We start from the raw sequence: 23,096 nt of genomic DNA on the forward strand, positions 1-23,096 counted from the left end.
CATTTGGCCCACCTACTACCATACTTGTCTTTGTTTATAATTTGCATTCACTTTCAATTTCGTTCGTTACTGTTCTTGATCTATCTTCTCAAACGCTTTCAATGGAGCATGCACAGAAGAGGCAAAAAAACAACCCGCAAACAATTTGAAAATTTAGTAGTTTGTGGAGGAAAATAAAGTTTATTTTAAGACCATTTACCAATTGCTCTAATAAAGCTCCAAAAGACATTTTTTGTTTTAAATTAAAAACAAATTACAGCTAAAACACAAAACTACGCTCTGATTAAACACAATTGTTTTATTTATTCCTCCAAGGTAAACTTCGAGGGACGCACGTTAAGTTCGATAGCGGCATGTGATTTGATGCTGTTATTCTGAAGCGCTATTTCTTAATATAACGTTCGTCGATAGCGTGCGCCTGTTATAATATAACGGTTTGACTGATACAACACACCAGTTGGAGCCACATAACGGGTTTGACGGATAACATGCACGTTAAAGTTAATGTGAGTGATACAGCACAGGGCTGATTATAACAATACTAAAAGGTGAACCGAAGTATCAAGTGTGAAGATGAAAATTTATGTATTTTTGCCAACTTGGATTTTCTTTCTTCACCTTTTACCATTTATCAAAGACATCTGATGATTTCTATTTGCCTCAAAGAGTAAAAAGCCTACTTAAATACTACTTGATCAAAAATGTTAACTCGCAGTTCACTCGAACTTATCAATGCAGAGCAAAGAGAAGACGATTTGGAGGGCGAGATTTTACTATCTTACATCATCTTAATCGTTATCAAAAATGTCTTAATGTTTTAAATAAGCAGTATTTAGGTACAGTTTGAGATTTAATAGTTATATTATGGTCCTTTTGTATCTAAAGTTGAACTAAATTAGTTAATTAAATAGCACACTGCAAATAGAACAGTTTTGGACTGGACTGCCCTCACGTTTCGCTCACATCTGCGCTAAACATTATCGATGGAGATGAAGTATCGGTCGAGCTAGCTAGTGGTCGAAGTTTTCTGCGTATTGTTGCGTAGGGGAGATTCCGGTAAACCAAAACATTCGCCAATAGACGATGACGCGGGAGAGTTGGCCGCACTGTGGTCTATACACGCCGTAAAATTACCATTAGAGTTTGTGAACGAACTTTTTTGCACCACATCTGTGTCCTGTAGCGCTAGGTCTACCCCACCAGATCGGTGAATCTGTCTATCGGTAGGATCCATTCCGGAACCACTTGTTCAATAAAAGCCTAATTTCCCAACTAAATTTCTAAAAATAGGATAAAAATACTTGGGAATACCCTTGACCGACGCAGGTTTATGAATTAACTTATTCTGAACTTGTTTATTCAAGTTTCTTGAAGAGGAAAAAAGGGGTTGCTTTGTAACCGCAGAGCCTTGTACCTCCTTGGGCGTTTGCTGTCATCATTGGCAACAAAGCGTAGGAATAGGCAAAGGATTAGGATAATGGGAACTTAAGGTACCTAAAAAATACAACATAAACTAAACTTAATAATACGGACCAACGGGTCGTCAAAAAACAAAATTTAATACGTTCTCCTTTCCTTCAGGGAGGCCAGTTGGTTTAACTGTAACCAACAAGGAAAAATAAAAACGTGTTATTTAATTTAAATATCAAAATTACTCGTCCAGATTAATTAATTAATTAATTTAAAGTAAATTAGAATTTAATTGATTACGTATCGCGGCGGCCAAAGGGGGAATCACCTAGGAACGTACGGAAGGGTCCAGCGGGTACCAATAAACTCGCAATTCCAAGATCGGTTAAATAAAAATGGACTGACCCTTTGATAGTCTAGGCCAAGCACTATAATCTTAAATTAAAGTTTAGCTCACCGTGGTCTGATGTCCTGGCGCGCTCCCGAGATGACCGACGGTATCGCGAAGTAAACCTACAATCAACTAACCCCGGTCGGTAAAAATGGGGTTCCCGTGCAAAATGCGCGAGCTCCTGCTTTACACGCATATTTTGATCAGCCAAAGGGGTTCCCCAGTAATATGGGATTCCCCGGCAAGACAGTAATCTCTCTTCCACCTCCGCCGAGAAGCAATAGGCATGATGACAGATTTTGAAATACCTTTGTATAATGTAGGTGCACGTCTGCTATTGCCGAAAAAAATGTAATTTTCCCATTTAATTAAATTTTGACTGAAATTATCACATTTTTATCTTTCTAGTTTGTATTAAGCGCCAAAACGCTCGTTGGTGTTTGCAACGTCACTACCTCTAATAATTGGGTGTGTGCCTATACTTTATGGTTCTGGTTCTCTAATTCTGGTACTGATCCGGATCCCGAGTACTTACGGGTTCCGAATCTCATCTCACTTCAACTCTTCTCTCTTCATTTTAACATATATTTTCCTCTAAAACCACTTATACTTTGATTCTTTATACTGTCATTATGCCTATTCCAATGGTCCACGGCTTATAAGCATTTGTGATTTGATGCCAAAGAAACAGGAAACAAGCTTATGACATTTTTTACAAAATTAAATACCTAAGTTATAAATAATACTTTTACGCACATATACGCAAAACAAAAGGAAATGTGACAAATTAAACCTGTCACTGTCATAAAATATTTTTATTAACAATTAACCGACAGGTTTTTTTAATGATATATGTCGTGTATGTTATAAATATAATTTATAACGATAATGTCGGTTTATCGACAACTGTCGATTATAATTTAAAGTTTACTTACAATTTCTAAATTATAACTTTGTTACAAGTTCAGTTTCAAAGTCGTTCAAATGGTGTAAGCAAAACACGATTTTTTAAAGAGCGCAAATTTTATGCAAAATATGCATCTTATACAAACCCCATACCGTGAAAGCAGCACTTGAATTTCCAACACTCATTGTTTTAGTTGCATTAATATGCTTACCAAAGTACGCTTTTGAAAAGTTACAAACATCAAAACATGACAATTTCAAAAATAGCGTTGACATCAAATCTTAAATATGAAGTTTTTATTTTTAGCTATTTTTATTTATTATCACTTATTATTCGTGTTCTGTCCTTTATTCGAATAAAAAATATTGTTAGATGCGAGGGCGAAAATCCGTTTTTCGGACTCCTGACGGATTGACACCTTCGACTTCGTCACGGGTGTCAAACGCCGTCGTCGAGAATAGAAAAACGACACTTTTCGCCCTTGTATCGAAAACTACTATTTTTTGTTTGGGTTTTTGTAAATAGTTACACAAAATGTTTGAATCGAACTCAATATCGACAAGTTCATGACTTGACTTCAACTTGTAGTTCAACTATTCACACTCTAGACCACATCAAATTAGCTAATTTGATAACCAAAAAATGAAACTGACTTAGTTTCCTTATTACATAGCCTCTGAAAAGCTATAGAAAAATTACAGAATAATTTGTGGACACAGTATAACATTCACTAATCAATCCTCTGTCAATAAAAGTTATTGATGTGGAATTACCATAATTGTTATTATCAAACATCCAAGATGTTCAGCAACTACATTCACGGTTGATGTGTCACGGCGATTTTTGTATCCTTTGTAAATGCTATTTATACTGCGCTTACTCAGCTGCTGGTTTATTTAGTGGGAATACCTACCATTGATAAGAATCTTCCTAACAATATTATTTTAAATTCTATAATTGCCTCCGTAGTACTTGAGAAACGTGACGGTGCTGCTACCACACTTACCATGTGCTTAATACAGGTTTTGAGTATAACTATTTACATTGGCGGTTCTTTAGTGAATGGAGCGGCTCTTAACGGTGTTGCGAACAGCAACGAAATAATTGGGGTACCCGGGAAAGGAAAGTTACTAAATGTTAAATCATATCCGCCCATTGAGAACTACCAAAGTGGACTCTATGAGGTCTATCAAGAACCGTATTATTTGGTAAGCGATGATAGTGATTAGCCGTTTTGGTTTACTATTAATTCGCTAAACCAAAAGGGCATAAATCAACAAGCAGCTGTAGCTGTACTAGTCAGCGAAGAAGACGAAGGTGTGAAAGGAGAAGTCGTTTTTGTCCAAAAACATCCTCCAGTTGGGCCCGTTTTTATTAGAGGAAATATTACTGGTAAGGAGCAATTCGTTTCGTTTGGTTTTAAAATTGAGTGATTTCTTAGAGTATTGATAACAGATCTAAGCAACCACAAATATGACTAAACGTTCGATCGTTTAACGTCGTTGGTCTCATTATTAAAGTAACGTCCAATTCCCGAAAATTAAAGCAAGCAACTAGAACTAACTCAAACTAAAGTCATAATAAAGGCGTTTATAAATCGATTTTGAAATCACGTTTTTCCTCTAATTATTAATATTTTATTTATAATTAGGACCATACTACCACTTTAGAAGATGAACTTACATTGAGATCAATACATTTTTTTCGAATACGTTAATATCCAGGGTCCCATGGCTGATAGCGTCTTTGTCATAAATGGAAAACTGGACGTGGTGCTTGTGATTCGGACAATTTGGTTACTTCTGTAACTGTCGTTCTGTAACGATTTAAATAATTTCTTTAATAATACAGCATATCCAAAACACCGTATATTCACACATCTATGAGACAACTTTTGAATTCTTAATTGATGTCTGCAGGTTTTCGTCTAATTCTTTTCTAGTCCAGATTTTTTTCTATAATTTTTTTCCACGCATACTATATTCTTATTTGTGGATAAGTACGGCGGTATCTGGATCCGCAAACTTGTAATATTGGGCATAGTTTTCCAATATTCTAGGTTTTCAATTTGTTTGAACAAAATTATTCAGCATTATAGAGTATCACTCAAAATTCGTCATTTTGCCGATACATTTCAAAATGCCAAAATATCGATTGGTTTAATCGGTTTGTATATTATCGAGTAACATGTGAGTTTATGATACGGCTAGATCGCTTGCCCTCAATGACTTCGGCACACTGTCCAATTTTAAAATTTCTCCTAATTACAGTTTAGCAGATATCGATCGCAGCGGTTTCCGGTGGGACACCCTGTATATTTTTAGACAACTCGATTGAATTTTTTTCTGATTTAAGGAATATACAGGGTGGCCATTTTCTGAATCGTTGTATGGGTAACTACTACATTTTTAAAGATAGAGAATCCGTTAAATGGGCAAAATTGGGTAGAATTCGATAGCCTATTTCACCGTTTTCAAAATTTAGGTACCCGACTTGGTTCCTAAAATATCATGAAAATAAAAGAAATCAACACTTTTTTAATTATCACATATTACGTAAACTGCTTAACTTAGAAAAAAATTAAAACTGCCCTTAGTACAACTTTTTGCGTTGAATCCAATAAACTAGCACTCGTTATAGTCAACTTCATTTACGAGATAAAAATAAAATTAGGTTTTTTAAATGGCAATCATAGTTCGCTGTGGGCCTTTTAAAATCCTTATTTTTTTCAATTTAACTATGTAATTGTTTGTTTGTTTTAGTTAAAAATTCAAAAATTCAGAAAATGGCCACCCTGTATATATATATCCCAGATTTCTATTAGCCGTTGTAATATGTTTTAGAAATTTTAAATAGACTGAAATAAACAAATTTAAGTAGCTTGAAATGAAACAAGAAACTATACAAAGAGAACATCTTCTTCTTATTCTTCAGCCAATTGTTGCCTACTGCCGGACATACGCCTCTTCCAATCTCTTCCATGCATTTCTGTCTTGAGCGGTTTGCTGCCAATGGGTTCCCGCTGTTCTCTTCATATCATTTAGCCATCTTTTTCGAGGACTATCTATTCTCCGTGTTTCTCTGGGTTTCCATTGAATGAACTTTTTCTTCCATTTGCTGTTGTTTTGTCTGACTACTTGACCAACCCATTGCCATTTAAGGTGTGCGACATGCTTCATGATATGGGCGACTTTGGTTCTTTGTCTAATGTTCTCATTTCGCACTCTATCCCTCAGACTGATCCCAAGCATTCTTCGCTCTATTGCTCGTCGCGTCGTTCTAAGTCTGGTTACGTCTTTCTGTTAATGTGGCGGTTTCTAGGCCGTAAGTTGAGGCTGGCATATGCAAGCTTCGAAAACCTTACGTTTCAGGCTTATGGGCATATTGGAATCTTTAAATATACATTGGAGCTTTACAAAACCCGACCAGGTCAAAGATACTCTTGTTTCAATCTCCACTGTTTGATTTTCCTTTCCAAGCTTTACTGCGTGTCCAAGGTATATGTACTGATCTACGTTTTCTATTATTCCCAACGTTCTTCTATTGGACTCATTATTTTAGTTTTGCTGATATTCAGCTCAAGTCCCACTGTCGATGACATGTGATTTAGATTTTCTACCATTGTTCTAAGATCTTTTATGTCGCAGCTAACAAGCACAATGTCATCAGCAAATCGTAAATGATTCAGATATGAGCCGTCTATTTTAATCCTTTTATTTTTCCACTGTATTTTCTGAAATATGGCCTCTAGGGCCAGTGTAAACAATTTTGGGAAGATTATGTCTCCTTGGCGTACACCTCGATCTACCGGGATTTTGTTCGTCTTAGTAGCCTACTATCTATTTTTTTATCAGCTGCGAGTACCTGGAGGTGCGTACATTGACGAGAGGAAGGCCCATGTTTCTATAGAGTCGAAGGCCTTTCTATAGCCCACAAAGACTGGGTGAAGTCGAATGTTATATTCATTTGATTTTTCAGTGAGTAACTTTAGTACTTGAAGGTGATTCAAGGTCAAGTCAAAGTCAAGCTTTGATGTTAGTCTGTTTGTTACGATTATCATTAATAATGTATTATGATATTCTTATTTTTCCTGGGTCTCAGTCAAAGTGTGAAGTAAAAATTTTGAAACATCGTTTATTTCATTACTTTCGGCGAGCGAAACAGGACGAGGAACAGCGCCATCATCAGATTTAAAATTTACAGAAACTCATGATTGGTAAAAATTAACGTCCTTTTAGGTCTTTGCCTTCTTGAAAACCTTGAGTTTGTCTGAATTATTTTCTACATTTACAGAAAAAAATTCTATTGGTACGTCTGAAAATCTATAGGATGTTGGAAAGTTTTGACATTTCCGTGTTTCATCTTTTTATTTTTAATTCAAATTTAAAAACTTTCGTGTTGGCCATTTCACATTTTTTTTTAATAGACGATCTAGGAACTTAACTTATGAGGAAACACTCTGTACATATCAAGTCATTGCTCAGTCAGATTACCATAGACGTCTTTGTATAGTAATTTAATCTACGTCGAATGGATGAGACAAACTCATTTAAATAATTGGGAACACTTAAATAATTGCAAATTATGAATGCGAAAAGCAGACTAAAGTTGCAAGAAAAAAAACTTAACTCATGTGTCGATCTGTCTGTCCTTTTAAGCATGATGTCTATATTGGTTTCATAACTGTTTCCGCTAAGCCCATTTTTTTTACTTTTTTTTGGATCTCCGAAAATCTTACTTCTTTATTGCCAATTTTGATTTATTAGTTGTCATTGTTTTATGCTATTTTATATCTTTGGAAATCACTATCTAATGAAGCGTTAATCACATTCAACACAAACGCAATTTATTTTATATATAAAATTTTTCTTAAATTACTGATTTATACAAAGTTAGTCCATTTAAAATAGTTTTCCAACGAAATCAACCAAATTAACTCACAAATCCTTAGTTTTCCCATTTAGAAACACTTCAGCTTCTGGCCAGCTTCACGCCAGCTGGGCATTAAATAATGTTTATTTGTATAATTTAAGCGTCCGGGTATGATTATTGTTTTCAATACGTAACTGACACCTAGCTATAAGCGTGTCTTTGACATTTCATTTTATAAAAAATGGACACTGTCGTCATGGCAACTAAGAGTGACACGATTTAAAATAAAATACGGAAAAATTGCCATATGAAAACATTAAATTGACAATATTTCGAAAACTAAACACTATTGGAATAGACAACTTTACACAAACTTACCCTTATTTTTGTCATTGAATTAGACAGAGTTATCAAAAATGCGGGTTTCTATTAAAAAAAATTGATTGTTTTCTGCCGTTTTTCAACACTGTCCAATGTTCAAATATTTCCTAATTACCCGTTCCCGGTGGGACACCCTGTATATTTCATACTTTGTCTGAAACCGGTTATTGAAGTTGAATAATTTTAAAAACACGTACCTACAGCTAGTATTTCTTGCTCTAAGGTGGCATAGTGCACATCTTTTAAATAGCGGTTTAAAAACATTTTAAAAACAATGTTTAAATCATCAGAGTCCACAGTATTAAAATGAAGTTCCTATAGATATTTTTTCTTAGTCTTAGTATAAGTTGAACATACGTTCACATACATGTCATGAAGATACGTTCAACTTAGACTCCCATAACTGGCGCTTATAAAAATAATCTCCACTGATAATATGCGGAAGCGACATGTTTTGCGAATGAACAAATACCAGATCTTCTGTCATTGTTAATCTTTGACTTATCCATTCTTTTCTTAGTTTGGTGTAATGATATTCTATTATCCATTCGTAAAAATAATACATGTTTTAATCAGATTCCTTAGTTAGTCACGTATATAATTTTGATTTGCAAACAAGTAGTAGTTTTTAGATGCACAGTGGTGGCAAACAAAATGATAGGGAACTCTTAATTATAAGTACAGTCTATTTTTAGAAACTTCAGGTTTGCTTGTTGTATGATAGATACATTCTATGTAGGTATTTTCGACATATTTAATTCATCAAACTAGTAATAGTTATCTTTACGCTTAATTGACAAAAACAATTATAAACTGCCCGAGGTGATTTTTTCATTGTTCTCTAGATCTAGAGCATTAGAAACACCAGGTGCGGGTTTTGCAACATTCATTTTATGCATTATCGACATATTTAATTCATTTAACAAGTAATATTATGTATCTGTATTATCTTCAGGTTTAATAATACTCATAGTTGAAGCATATTTGTTAGAAATCAATTCACTCAATTCTTATACGACGTATGTGAGAGTTTGTGACAAAAACATAAAGCTTTCCTGCAGACTTAATCATCTACTGAGGTAATTTTTCTAACTAGATCCCATGCGTGTAAATAACTTCAACCGTCTTCAGGATCAGACCTTTCTTTACAACTAGACGTGTTATTGTAAAGAAATTCCTCACGTAAAAGTACCTACATACAGGGTGTTTTTTTAGTGCGATGAGTCCATTATTTTCGATGGTGTTGAACTTTCGAAAAGCAGTTTCATATAAAAGTTGTTGACGCACAAAGTGCGCACATTTTAAAAATATCTTTATGATACAGTGTCTCAGAAAAGCGAGGCAAGATCAAGTGTATTTTTTTAAATAGAACTACCCATTTTTCATCAGCTCATGGAATGCAGCTTGAAACGCTGCATATGTACCGTAAATTGTTTTTTTCTTACTTGCGACGTTGGCAGATTATCGCCATTTTATTAAAATTTTGGTTAGAAACATGGTATCTAAAAATTTATTGTAGAAGCAAAAAAAAGCAGTTAGAGATACAAAAAAATACGTCTTTCCAATCACCAAAGATCCGTTAAGAATTCTATTGAACCAAAATATCAATACATTGTACAGTGTATTAACAATGTGGACTTCAATCTAAAACTTTTTAACGCAATATAACTTTCGTTTTTCAAATGGAAGTACCTGTATATTAATACGTCATTAGACAATTTACAAAGTAACAAATTTGCATTTACACTTTAAGCTGTGAAATCAACCGTTTTCAAATTATAATTTATTTTATTTATAATATATTTTTATAATAATCATAAGATATTTTAAAAATGTGCGCATTTTGTGCGTCAACAACTTTTATATGAAACTATTTTTCGAAAGTTTAATACCAACCGAAATAATGGACTCTATCGCACTAAAAATGCCACCCTGTATTTTTTTATTATTATGTTATCGTCCAATTCTGTTTTGATTTGTTGACTCAAACTTAAGTGGCATAACTTGACCAGTGTGTGTTAAAAAATACGATAAAAGCTTCATGACAATATGAAATAAAACTTCATACAATTTCAAAATTACCGTTTTTGAAACACGGAATGTTAAAAATGTTATATTTCATTTTAAATTTTTTGATATTGCCTAAACAGTTTTAGAACTTAATGGAACTTTTGCAGACAGATTTCCGATGGTTGGGACGTAATGACTGGTAATTCAAATTTTTTCCCAGGTTTAGTGGAGTGGAAGAATTTATTCCCTAGCTTCTACGCAACTGAGGAAAACGGCGATTTGAAAGCATTGATTTATTTCAGACTTTCTTTTGTTGAGTAGTAAAATTCAAGAAATAAGCTCTTAATAATTATAATTTCTAAATCGTCTTCTTTTTAAAAGAGATCAACTTTTTTTCCGAAACGACTCATACTAGAGCTTTTGACTAACAATAATTTTTGGGTAAAAAACATTGGCCTTTCGAAATAATCTATTTACAAATGCCCTTTTCTCCAGTTGTCTATCTAAAATAGTTTATTAAATATATAAAAACTAAAAAAAATAAACTTAACATCTTTAACACCCTGTATTTTTGAACGTACTACACGCTGATGAAGTGATGACACTGAAGATTGCGTCACAATGTTTAATATAAGCAATTTTAATTTTATATAAAAGAGCATAACGCCCCCAGTCGGCCTTTCTGCGTTTTTGCCCTTGCGCATAAATGTGTATATGTTGAAGTTATAAAAAAGTTTTCCATTTTAGTTCGTTAGTACGATTGTGCTTGTAAGTATTCGAGTAGAGCTGTTGTTGTTTGGAAAAGAAAACGCCAGTCTGGTTGCCTTGCAAAGCAAAGATGGTGCAATATGGTCCGGTTATGGAACTTCTTAATCTTTTTTGTTTGCAGTTTTTCCAGTTATTATTGCCATGTTTTTTGTTGGATTGTGTAGTTTATTTTGAGCTTTGTATTGTGACTAATAGGCGATTTCTCCCAACTCAAATACTCGAAGTCAAAACGCTCAATTCGGCAAATATAGGAAGGGATCATAACCTTTTACTCGGAAGAATTAAATTGAAAATACGAATACCAAAACAACCAAGACCGGTGATATCAACTCAGAAACTCAATATTGAGCTGCTATGGGACCCTATGATAAAGTAGGTATCTATACAAAAATAGACTACAACAAAAAATCGAAGAAACCCCGATTTTAAATACTAACGACATCATTCTAGCTTGGGAAAGAATCAAGAATAAGATCAAGAATTCAGCAAGGGAGGCACTTGAAGAACGAACGATAAAAGTGACCAGAAGTCAAAGAACAGTGCAAATAAAAAAGAAAAGCCTACTTAAAATATTGTACTATGCGAACACGAGAATCATTTAATGAATATAAGCAAGTTAGGAACAAAACTAAAAAATTAATGAAAAAAATAAAAAACGATCACTGAAAAATGTTCTCCAAACTCTGGAAGGTTATTTCTACGGGCTTTAAAAGCAGATATGGCGATTCATAAGATCGCACAGAATGGAGGTCAATAAACTACTAGAACCAACCCACATAAAAAAGGAAGAGTGGATCAGATATTTAACCGATCTGTGTATAAAACGACCCAGACCACCCCAGAAATAACAATTAACGAAGATGCCACGATCTCCATATCCGACATAGAAAATGCACTACAGAAACTAAAAAATAGAAAAAGCGCCGGGCAAGACGGTATACAAAATTAATTGCTCAAATAAGGTGGGCAAAAACCAATAGAAGAATTAACAACTTTAATACAGAAATTATATATCAACACAAAATCCCAGATGAATGATGTACCAGCACTACTGTGCTAATGTTCAAACAAGGGGACAAGAGAATACCATCAAATTATAGAGGAATAAACCTTTTAAGCACTGCTCTAAAAGTAACAACTAAAGTAATTACGAACAAAATCAGCAATCTTATATCATTGGCTGACGAACAACAGAGATTCAGATCGGGAAGATCTTGCACATACTCCGTGTTTGTATTAAGGCAAATAGTCGATAAGTCGATTGAATACAACAAGCCAGTGTTTATTTGTTTTGTGGATCTCACTAGGGCATTTGACCGTGTCCAGCTGGAAGACGTCCTGCATCTCCTTTACAACAGGCAAATCCCACACCATCCCATTAAAACAATAGATAACATAAAATATATAATATACAAACCATAAAATACGAGCACAAATAGAAGGAGACCTCACAGAACCAATACTAGCAGGTAGCAGTATTCGTCAGGGACACTCACTGAGTCCTAAACTCATCAATTTAATAAAAGAAGACATTGTTTGAAGTGTTCGAGGGCTGAAGGGATACAAAATGGGGGATGCAGAAATCAAAATAGTGTGTTATGCTGACGATGCCGCTCTCATTGCAGAAAATGAATATGACTTACAAAGGTTATTACACTTATTCAACCTGACAGCCAAGTCTCTAAATATGGAAATATCACCGACCAAAACAAAGTGCTTCACAAGATCAAAAACTCCTCTAAGATGCAAAATGGAACTTGACGGTAGAGTAATCGAGCAGAAAACGAAATTTAACTAACTTGGCGTGGAACTTTCCGGCTTTGGGGATATTGAAACACAGGTGAGAGATCAAACAACAAAAGCAACTAGAATAGCTGGCTATCTGAATTCCATATGATGGCATAAGAGTATGGGAACGGAGATTAAATCGAGGATCTACAAAACCGCCGTGAGGCCGGTGATGACATATACCGTAGAAACCAGGCCAGAAACAGCAAAAACCAAAAGACTCCTAGAGACAGCTGAGATGAAAATACTCCGTAAATTCACCGGAAAGACACTGCTGGATAGAGAGAGAAGAGAGGATATCAGAACAGCCTGTAATGTCAAGAACATCAATGAATGGGTAGCAAACAGGAAGAAGGAATGGAATGAGCACATAAGCAGGATGGACCCCCGCAGACTTGTGAGATTCGCTCGCGACAAGTTCCCAATGGGACGAAGAGACATTGGGCGCCCCAGGAAACGACTGGGCGACAGCCTCATGCAAGTGAACGATAATTGAACAGAAATTTGCGTAAAATCAAGAATGAAAAAGATTTTGTGCCTTATTCTCGTTAGTAATCTTAAAACAATCTGTTCTGTAGCTTGTAACAAAAGTACAGATTGACCCCAAAAATATATCACCCTGTATATTTTGATTACCGGCACCAGAACGGTATTGAGTCCCGAGGGTAACTTAGAGTTCCGAATTCAAGCTAAATATCTTGAAAACTACAATTTGCTTCAACGACAAAAATTGATAAATTTGCCCTGTGCCTCACAAACATTGCGTTTTTGGACATGTTCGTAAAACAAAGACATAAATAATGCTTATAAATAACTATAATATCAATAATAATAATAAAGGTGTGCGTCACAGGACGCTCAACAGAAGTGATAACTTGAAATTATTTACTGAAACCATAAAAAATTGAACTTGTTTAACGCATTTATTATTTTGTCATTTTAATATTTTTATAATAAATAATTTATAAATGGATCAGAAATAGGTAAAATATAATTTAATTTACTTTTAAATGTAAAATTTATATTATATTTACAACATTCTACAATAGTTGCAGTTGCCTCGCTGTTATTTACGATATCATTATCTAATTTATAATGAGAATCGAATTGTGACACGCAATTTTATCTTACTCGATTGTAGAATTCTCTGGATTATTTGTCATCTTTAATTATAGCTTTGATTCAAAAATGACATTCAATTTTGCGTTCTATCAGAAAATAAATATATATTAAAATCTCCACTTAGAATGAGTGGTAGTTTTGGCCAAGTGGACTGGAACCTAAAGGCCGGTCGTTTTTTGGATGCGTTTTCGTCCGAACTGCGTTCGTCAGAAATCGTGTGAAAAGTAGCGAATGGTCCAATGTCATTGCAATGTACTGGAACTCGTTCACTAGATCCGAAGTCCTTCGTACCAATTCGGACGAACTATTGGGATCTGCGAACTATCCGAAACAAATGGGATTTATTCGCAGATTCGCAGTGTTTCTGACAAAATAGGGAATATTTTTGTGACACACCGAGCTGAAATGGATGTTGAAAAGCTAATAAGTCTTTCTGATTCTTTTTTAAACTTTCATATAATTGATGGAATTCTCCAAATTCATTTCGTTTTACTAATGTGTCAGCAACCCAATAGTGTTATCTTTTTAACTGTAATCGTCTTCTCACTAGATAACTAATTTCTAAAAGAAAAACATCCATTATTAAGTAGTATAATTACCCTGTATAAGTGTGCTTATTTGATACATAACACATGATTCATTCGTATGATAAAAAAATCTTTCAGTGGACGATACTCGATACATATACGAAATTTGACGAAATAATTCGTCCGATATATGACAAACGCATTTCGCACGAAATCACTCGACCGGCCCACAGACTACACACTATTACACAGGGTGTTAATTTGAAAACTTCCCACCCTTAATATCATTTTTGCAGTTGAAAATATGTAAAATCGGAAAGACTAGTCAATTTTATTTGTATGGGACACTTTAAATTAATATTTTCTTTACATTGGTTTTACAAAGTGCGCAAATTTTAAAAATATCTTATATGATACAGAGTGTCTCAGAAAAGCGAGGCAAGATTAAAGTGTATTTTTTTAAATAGAACTACCCATATTTCATTAGCTTATGGAATGCATCTCGAAACGCTGCATATGCACCGTAAATTTTTTTTTTCTTACTTGCGACATTTTCCAGGATTGACCCCTGGAAAGCATGGACTTCATATTCATCAAGCGGGGGATTTGCGAGAGGGGTGTGAAAAATTAGGTGGCCATTTTAACCCGTACTTGGTAAGTTCTGTTCAAATAACTATCTACTTATACAAGTTGCTACTGGTTATACGACACGGAAGCTTGCGGCTAAACTATTTGATTTTTAGAGATTATAATTTTATGAATAAGTGAAGGTCTGCCGGAGGTACATTTAGAAATGTGTTTATTTTGATTTTCAATTATTTTTTTTACATTTAAAATCACTATACAGGGTACCCTAATTAATAATTGAAATTAATTCAAACCCCAACTAGAATTGAAATAAAAAAATTCAAAAAATTCAAAAAAATTTCTTTCATATTTTTATGCTATTAGTGTCTACAATAAAAATAAATGTGAAAAGTTTTGTTAAGGTTTATTCTACTTAAAACTTACAGTTTCTGAAATGTTTGGTATTTCGGAAAATTTATTCAGCTTAAACAAGTATTGCTGGTGCACTTTCAACTGAATTGTGGAAAGTAATGTTAGCCATCCAGGTAGCATTTTTGGTCTAGATGACGTCCAAATGACGACTTTTTTGGTCTTAGTTGGATACGTCCAACTGACGTAAGTAAGTCACAGCTTTATGACGTCTAAATGACGAGTTATAAGGACGTCCAAATGACTAGTCATAAAGACGCCTAAATGACGAATGAAAAATCGTAAATTAGATCTTAAGGTGGAACTTTATATAGGGACAGATGCCCCCATATACAGGGTGGGTTTTTCTTTATCTTGAAACACTTAAATATTTCGGAAACGAGTGATCCCAGGAAAAAAATTTTTAAATAAGAAGTTAATGGGAAGGGGAAATCTATTCGAGTAAGAAAAAGAGCGCCTACTTCGACCTTGTAAGCTAGGCAGGGGCCTACTTGAGAATTTCAAATGGTAACAATATTTTATTGGAAATTCGAACAGTACGTCAAAAAGTGAGAATAATTTATCAATCATTTGTCAAAAAAAATCTAATAATTTTCTTCAATTTTGACAGGTGGCGCACTATAAGCCCATATAAGAAAATTTGTATGAAAAGACAATAGCTCTTAGAAATAAATTACGGAACACAGAACAACAACGAAGTAGGCGCTTTTTGTGACACAAATAACCTTTCCCCTCCCAGATATTAACTTCTTGTTTGAAACATTTTTCTGTTTCCGAAATAATTAAGTGTTTCGAGATAAATAAAACAGCCTATATGCAGATTTCATGCGTCTCGTATATGCAGAATTGTAGGAATGCGGAATGCGGATAGAAAACTTATGTACCAACATATGATTATGTAAATTTACCTAACCTAGAGAAATAAGAAACATAAAAAAAAGTATTTAAAAAAATACATATCACTTGGTTTCAATTCATTCAATAGAATATTACTAAAGTATTTGGAATTTTTAACGGGTGACCAAAATACTTCTTTTTTAAAGGAGTCCGTAATTTTGATTTAACCGTGGTCAAGCCATTCTTGCCGGCCATCCATTTGAATCACACTATAAATTTCTTCATAATAAACAAGGTTGAAAAATCAACGAAACCTAATAGCAAGTGGTTACATTACTTACCAGTTAATTCCATTGAATCACTACTAATATTCAAAGGATAGAACAAAATACCCAGAGAAAATAAAAATACAGAGTTGGCCGCATACATCACACGTATACGTGATCTGTGCTTGCCCGGTCCACTCATGACATCGGAAGCGACTCGACGCTATAACTTACTAACTAAACGGATGGTCAGTTAGTCGTCAGATATGACGTCTTTGTGTCGTCAGATATTCGTCCAATGACGTCCAAGAAATTCTCAATACTCGATAGAGATTGAGAATAGATTCGAAGTCTGCTATTTTGAATGTGGTTCAACCCCCTAAGACCTAAGTCTTAAGGGGTTGAATGGTTTCAAGCGCATCATATACATTTACCTAACAAATAAGGCAATATTTTCTTAAGGCACATGCACGCGTAGAAAAGTGTCACCTCAAACACCCGAATGAGTGCGGTAGAGAACATTGTCCGCACGTTTGCACGAAAAATACATTACAGTTGTAAACAGAATAAAAAACAATTATTGATCACAATTATTTCATTATAAAATTTATTTAAAGTTCCGACCCCCAGTTTCTATGCCTCCTCCTGTTCAGTCTAGCAAAGATACCAGTCATGTAGTGAATGTCCTGTGCCGCAGTTAGAATTTGAGCAATTAACCCTGTCTCCGTGTTGTTCCGTTAACCCAAACTCCGTTCGTCCACCTAGCTGGTGGCCGTCCTCGATTCCGGTACGCTTCCTCTCTTGGCCTCCATTCAACAATCTTCCTTGTCCACCGCCCATCGGACATTCTTCCACGTGGCCGGCCCAGTTCCACTTTAAGTGGTTTATCTTCGTCAGGACGTCGGTCACGCCAGAACGTTGCCTTATTTTGCTGTTGACAATCCAGTCCTTCAATGACACTCCTAACATCGTCCTATCTTCCTTTGTGCCATTTTGATTTTATTTCGAGATTGTTTCGTGAGCGTCAGTGTCTCAGCACCGTGGGTCAGGACCGGGAGAACACAATGGTCAAAAACCTTCCGTTTCAGACATACGTTTATTATGTCGGTAATTAAGACTATGTCGTCTGCAAATCGCAGATGACTCAACCGCTCTCCATCAACATTGACACCCGACGAGTCCCAGTTGGTTGGTCTTCACACGAACTCCAGAAGGGTCGTGAAAAGTTTTGGCGAGATCGTGTCCCCTTGTCCCACTCCTCTTCCTATTTGGAATCTGTTTGTGTCGTCATGTGCTCTGACGATAGCTGTGGCTGTTTCATATATATGTTTTATCAGTGAGATATATCTGTGGTCGATTTAACATTCCGTCAAGGCTCTCAGCATTTTGCCCTGATGGATGGAATCAGATGCCTTCTGGTAGTCCACGAATATTAGGATCAGGGGCTTATTGTACTCTATGGTTTTCTCGATCAATACTTTCATTACTAGATGATCATTTTTTCCAAAAAACTTTCGAAATCCCGCCTGCTCACTGGCTTGGTAAAAGTCGAGTTTAGGCCCTACGCGATTGGTAATTACTCTGGTAAAGAGTTTATAAACATGAGATAGAAGACTGATCGGGCGGTAGTTGTTCAAGTCAGTCCTGTCACCTTTTTTGTGTAGAACGATGATAACAGCATTGTGCCATAGCTCCGGGGTTATACCTCTAAGCAGGCATTCTGTGAATAGTCTGCTAAGAGCCTGTAGGACACCTCTTCCGCATGCCTTAATAGCCTCTATCATTATTCCGTCGTCTCCTGGTGCTCTGCTGCCCTTCATTTGTCGTAGAGCATTATCAATCTCAGATGTTGTTATATCTGGAATGTCTTCGGCGCATTCGTTTGGCACATATGGAATGGTTATGACGCGGTGTCCAGGACGTCTCTAGAGCCCCCCACAGAACTCCTCCAGAATCCGTAGTATTTCCTCTGTATTCGTAGTGGCTCTGCTCTTTGTATCTCTCCTCAACATCGTTATATTCTTGGAGTCTGGGCTGAGATTTTTCCTTAGTACCTTCAGACTCTTATTTGTTTCAATCACTGCCTGTATTTCGCTGGTGTTGTGTTGTCGTAGGTCCTTTTTGATTGCCGAGGAAATAGTTTTGTTGAGTTCTATAATTTGTTCGGATTTATGTTCTGTTCTCCTCTTATTTGTCGGCGTCCTTTCATTCCGTTTTTCGTTTCTATGCTGAGCTTTTCTGGGCCTGTCCTTCTCTTGTTGCAGTGTTATTCTTGGCAACGTTTAGTGCATGGATTAAATTTCCGTTCATTCTATTTATATCGTGTTTGCCTGTTATGTCTCCATCCAGCAGCTCTCTCCTAATCTGTTCCTGGTATGCGTCCCTATCTCTTATCTCGGCCCATTTTGTGTTGGTAGTTTTGGACAATATTTTGCGCCGCTCATTCTTTATGTTTATGCACACCTTGGCTCTTACTAGTTGGTGGTCACCTCCCACTGAAAAGCTGTTGGGGACAGAAACGTCCCTGATGATATCTCTTCTGTCCGTAATTATGTAGTCAATATCGTTTCTGGTGGCACCGTCGGGGCTACAGTCCATCCATGTCCAATCCATACTGTTTGTTTTCTGAAAAATTTATACATAGACACATCAGCATTATTTTATGTGCGTCTCAAATAATCGCAACATTTCTTGGAAAATTAAGAGAACAACTTTGTGGTGTCTTGTTATTCTAACTGGGATAAAAATTAACAAACTGTATTAAATATATTGCGTACTAAATTTTCAGCAGGTAGATTTATAAAAATCAAACATAAATTGGTCAGTTAGAATTCAAAATATAATTTTTTCGTTTAAGATACATCATGGTGGTCCTCGATCATCAGTTCGGCACATTGGAGACCTGGGAAACGTAGATGCTAAAGAGGACGGAGTGGGTGAGATCGTGGCTATAGATCCTCTCATGTCTCTCTCAGGGGGTCCTAGAGGAATAGTTGGACGTGCGCTAGTAGTTTCTGAAAACGAAGATGATCTGGGCCAAGCTGGGAACGCTAACAGCCTTGTGGACGGCAACGCTGGGAAGCCAGTTGCTTGTGGAATTATAGCGTATATAAGATGAAAGGCTATGAAATATAAAGGTGCTAGTCACCTTGAGTTCTTCTATATTCGCAGAATAATTATTCTATTCGACCCTACAGATAGAGTTAATACATATACTACTTCCAAGAACATCACAGGCGTAGGTTATCACATAGGTGAAATATCAATATGTATTAATTAATAACCTATCAACAGTTATTAAATGTTTTCACGACAATTAGGTAATATAGAGAGTATATATTTTTTAGTTTTACTGCTAGGTATGTATGATTCAGTAGACGTAGCACTGTCAAATAATTGGCCATCATAAGAAAAAGATGGATGTTAGAAAGCCTTTTATAGCTCGTCCTCATCAAAAAATTAATTTAAAAACAGGGTTTCTACTTAACAAAATGTCAACGAATACGTTTACCGCCCGTGAAATATATTTCTATTATTACTATAGTTTCCGTCATCCACGTGCACAATGAGATGAAAGCCATCTTCAGTTAAATTATAATCCAACTGCTTTTGCTCCAAATACCGAACGATTATTGGTCAACTTCTCGAATGGTGAACGATTGTGTGCTACTGGTTTTCATTCAATTTTCTTGCTTTATCCTAACTTGTGTGTGTAGCTTAAGTGTATTCGCATTAAAATGTCCCCAGGAAGAAATTTAAGTGAATTTGATGCGGTCAATATTGCCACCTTGTTGGAAGAAGGGTATTCCCAACGGGGGGTCGCCCGAAGGTTAGGTGTTCATCACACTACCATTGGTCGATGACTTCAGAGTTTTAGGGAAACAGGTTGCCATGCTAGACGACCAGGGCAAGGCCGACCAAGATCCACAAATCAAGTGGACGATCGTTTTATAGGATTACGAACGATACGATACTGAGAAAGTATCGATACTTACTCAAATGGGTAGTACCCAAATCATCTTGCGATACTACTCATATGAGTATTCTAAAAGTATCGATACTTACTCAAATCAGTAACTTACTGAGATAGTAACTTAATGAGATACTTACTCAAATGATTACCAAATCGTCTTGCAATACTGCTCATATCAGTATTCTGAAAGTATAGAAACCTTATTATTATTACCTGCTCCCAATTTTATTGACTGACTCGATATTGAGCGACTCTACGTTTAATCCTCATAAACACATGTTAAGTATACATTTTCGATGAGTTTTTCAAGACCGAAATTAACTGTTACCGTGAATTGTAATTGTAAAACAGACGTTTAAATAAGGGATTGTAATAAAACTCATGGAATATAAATTAATGCATTTATTGCCATAAGGTAAACAAAAAAATATTATTTCTGAAGGTTTCCCAAAAAAACAGTTGCTGCATTATTTAGGGGAAAAGCTTTTTCTATTGTGAGTCATAACAGCACCAGCTTTAGGAAATAGACATTCACTTATAAAAGTTAGGACATGCCGTTTGCATGTCTCCCAATGGGTCACTTTTCAAAGATATTATTCAGTTCCATATTGGTTTGACATCGTCAATAAGTTTTAAAAGTGACTGTTCAGAACCATTAATACGTATCTTGCTTATTCAACGCATAATTTCACGAACCTTAGATATAGCTGTTTCCACACTTGGTAATTTTAAAGCCTCTTCAACAATGTGATTTATGTGATTTATTGTGTGAGCCGAACAGGGCAAATATTTCATTGAGCGTACGAATACCTAGATAGAGCATATGCATTTTACTATTTTGATGAAAATGACATGACACACCTAAGAAACCTCGCGCGTTCATTGTTTCTGCCCAAGTGGCTAATCTGACACAAATATTGTCAATCTTTGACAAAATTTAGCTTTAGCTATAGCTACACAAGCTTCATATTTTTCTTGGGTCATCTTTTTTAAATAAGCTGCACTAGGTTGGTACCTTAAAATTAGGTTGAAGCACTTTCAGAAGGCGTAAAAATCCTTCTCCTTCCACAATGTAGGAAGGCAATAATTGCAAACAATAAACGCTAAAGCCTGCACTATTTTGTTGTATTTTGAACCCCCCTCCAAAATAGATATATCTATTATATTCAATAAAGAAAAAGTACTAGAAATAATTTATTTACCTTATTGCCCGAAACTTGTAAAAATGCGTCTTCTAAAGTACTTTGTGGAGGTATGTTACTATCCGTACTAGCATCAAAAACACTTTTTCCTTTCAACATGTTTTCTAATTTAGAACAGCTAGATGTTGATGGCTGTGACATATCCAACGTAAGTTCTTCAATAGACTTCACAAAATATCCTATATCTTCATAAATATATGTTCTGTTGGGCAGTGTTTACACTTTTAATAATTCGATTCGATATGAGTACTTTATTTCGATACCAAGAATTTGTTTCGAAAGAACGACTAAATTACCAAAGTACTCGGTGTCGAAATCAAAATAATGCCTACTTGTAATTACTTGTATCGAATCATCCCTATTTAAGAGGCGGCACTTCACGTAAGGGTGTCATAAAGCATATTGATCTAATTGATCTAGTCGTAATATGGTACTATATAAAAGTAACTCACGTTTAATGATGTTTACCAATTTTCACTATTTTCCGTTCAATTAAGACGATTGACAACAGTCTTGACTGTGACAGTGTTTACAGTTTTGATAATTTGATTATTTGACATCAATTTTTGGGCAGCTAATGCCCGACTGACGTCAGTTAACTGATTTTAAATTACCGATATCTTAACGTCACAATGTCGCAGACACAATGAATGCTGGCGTGTTAATTGACTGGCATCTTAATGACGTCAGTTTCTGGCGTCTTAATGACGTCAGTTGCTCTAGTCTTAATGACGTCATTTGCTGGCGTCTTATGCCCGTATGCACCGACAGACTTTAATCGCGATTAAGCCTTAAACCGGTTTAAAAATCGCAAACGATATGCACCGTCGACTGTTTTGACCTTAAACGTGTTTAACTTTAATCCGCCCACGTCCGAGGACTAACGGCCATTTGCACCAGTCTTCCTTAAAACTTATTCTTAGCTAGGGATGACTTTGGATTAAGGCCCATTTCCATCAAGCGATCTTAAACCAGTTTAACGTCTAAAACTCAGTTTGACGCGCGAAACGGATTTCACCAGAACCTAAAACTTAGTTTGTGCTTAAACGCGTTTGAAGAAACGAACTGGCCGATTTTGGGCGTTTATAGCTTAAACGCCGTTTAAAGACTTGATCTAACCTCACTGTGTAAAGAATTGTTGTTGTTGTCGGTCGACCGAAAAATAATAAAATAGAAATGGCACGTAGGCCAGTTTATAACTTAATTTTCAAAGAAGTCTACGAATATTTTATTGTTACTTATGTACTTTGTCTGTCCTGTCTGTAATTGTGTCGCCAACTTAATAATAAGCCAACTTCTCGGTGCTTTGCGGTTTTATGTCACAGAATGCATGCAAATTTATGCTAGAGATTTTAAGGGTTTCATCACAACTACATCACATCCAATTGTACATGGGGTGAGCTCCACGATAGAGCTGGTGTTCTAGCGTTCTGGGTTTTGTGAGATTTCAGCCAAGATGTTTACCCAGTAAAATCCTTCCTGACTCCTCCGCTTGCCTTGTTTATTCAATGAATTTTATAAGGATCTGAAAGGGCGTCCGCGGGACTTAATTTTCTACTTGTTTAAGTAACTTTTCAAATAGAAAATCTAATAAAAACGTGTATACCAGTCATAAGCCATACACGAATGCACAAACCGTGCATAAA

At 35.6% G+C, this 23,096-nt stretch overlaps 1 protein-coding gene and 1 long non-coding RNA gene across 2 annotated transcripts; both read left to right on the plus strand.

Moving 5' to 3' along the window:
- Nucleotides 1-3,489: 3,489 nt before the first annotated feature.
- LOC109541878 (superoxide dismutase [Cu-Zn], chloroplastic) lies at nt 3,490-21,361 on the plus strand. Its single transcript, XM_019910874.1, has 4 exons — nt 3,490-3,916; nt 3,974-4,100; nt 14,736-14,830; nt 19,133-21,361. Exons 1-4 carry the CDS (start codon nt 3,716-3,718, stop codon nt 19,391-19,393), a joined length of 684 nt encoding a protein of 227 aa, XP_019766433.1. The 5' UTR covers nt 3,490-3,715; the 3' UTR covers nt 19,394-21,361.
- Nucleotides 9,929-12,458, plus strand: LOC125502559. The gene is made up of 2 exons (XR_007280329.1): nt 9,929-11,111; nt 11,190-12,458. It is a non-coding gene; the product is annotated as an uncharacterized LOC125502559 (long non-coding RNA).
- Nucleotides 21,362-23,096: the final 1,735 nt, after the last annotated feature.

Source organism: Dendroctonus ponderosae, unplaced genomic scaffold (assembly GCF_020466585.1).
Source record: "Dendroctonus ponderosae isolate FM_Combo_2020 unplaced genomic scaffold, Dpon_F_20191213v2 Dpon_F_20191213_1, whole genome shotgun sequence".
NCBI lineage: Eukaryota > Metazoa > Arthropoda > Insecta > Coleoptera > Curculionidae > Dendroctonus > Dendroctonus ponderosae.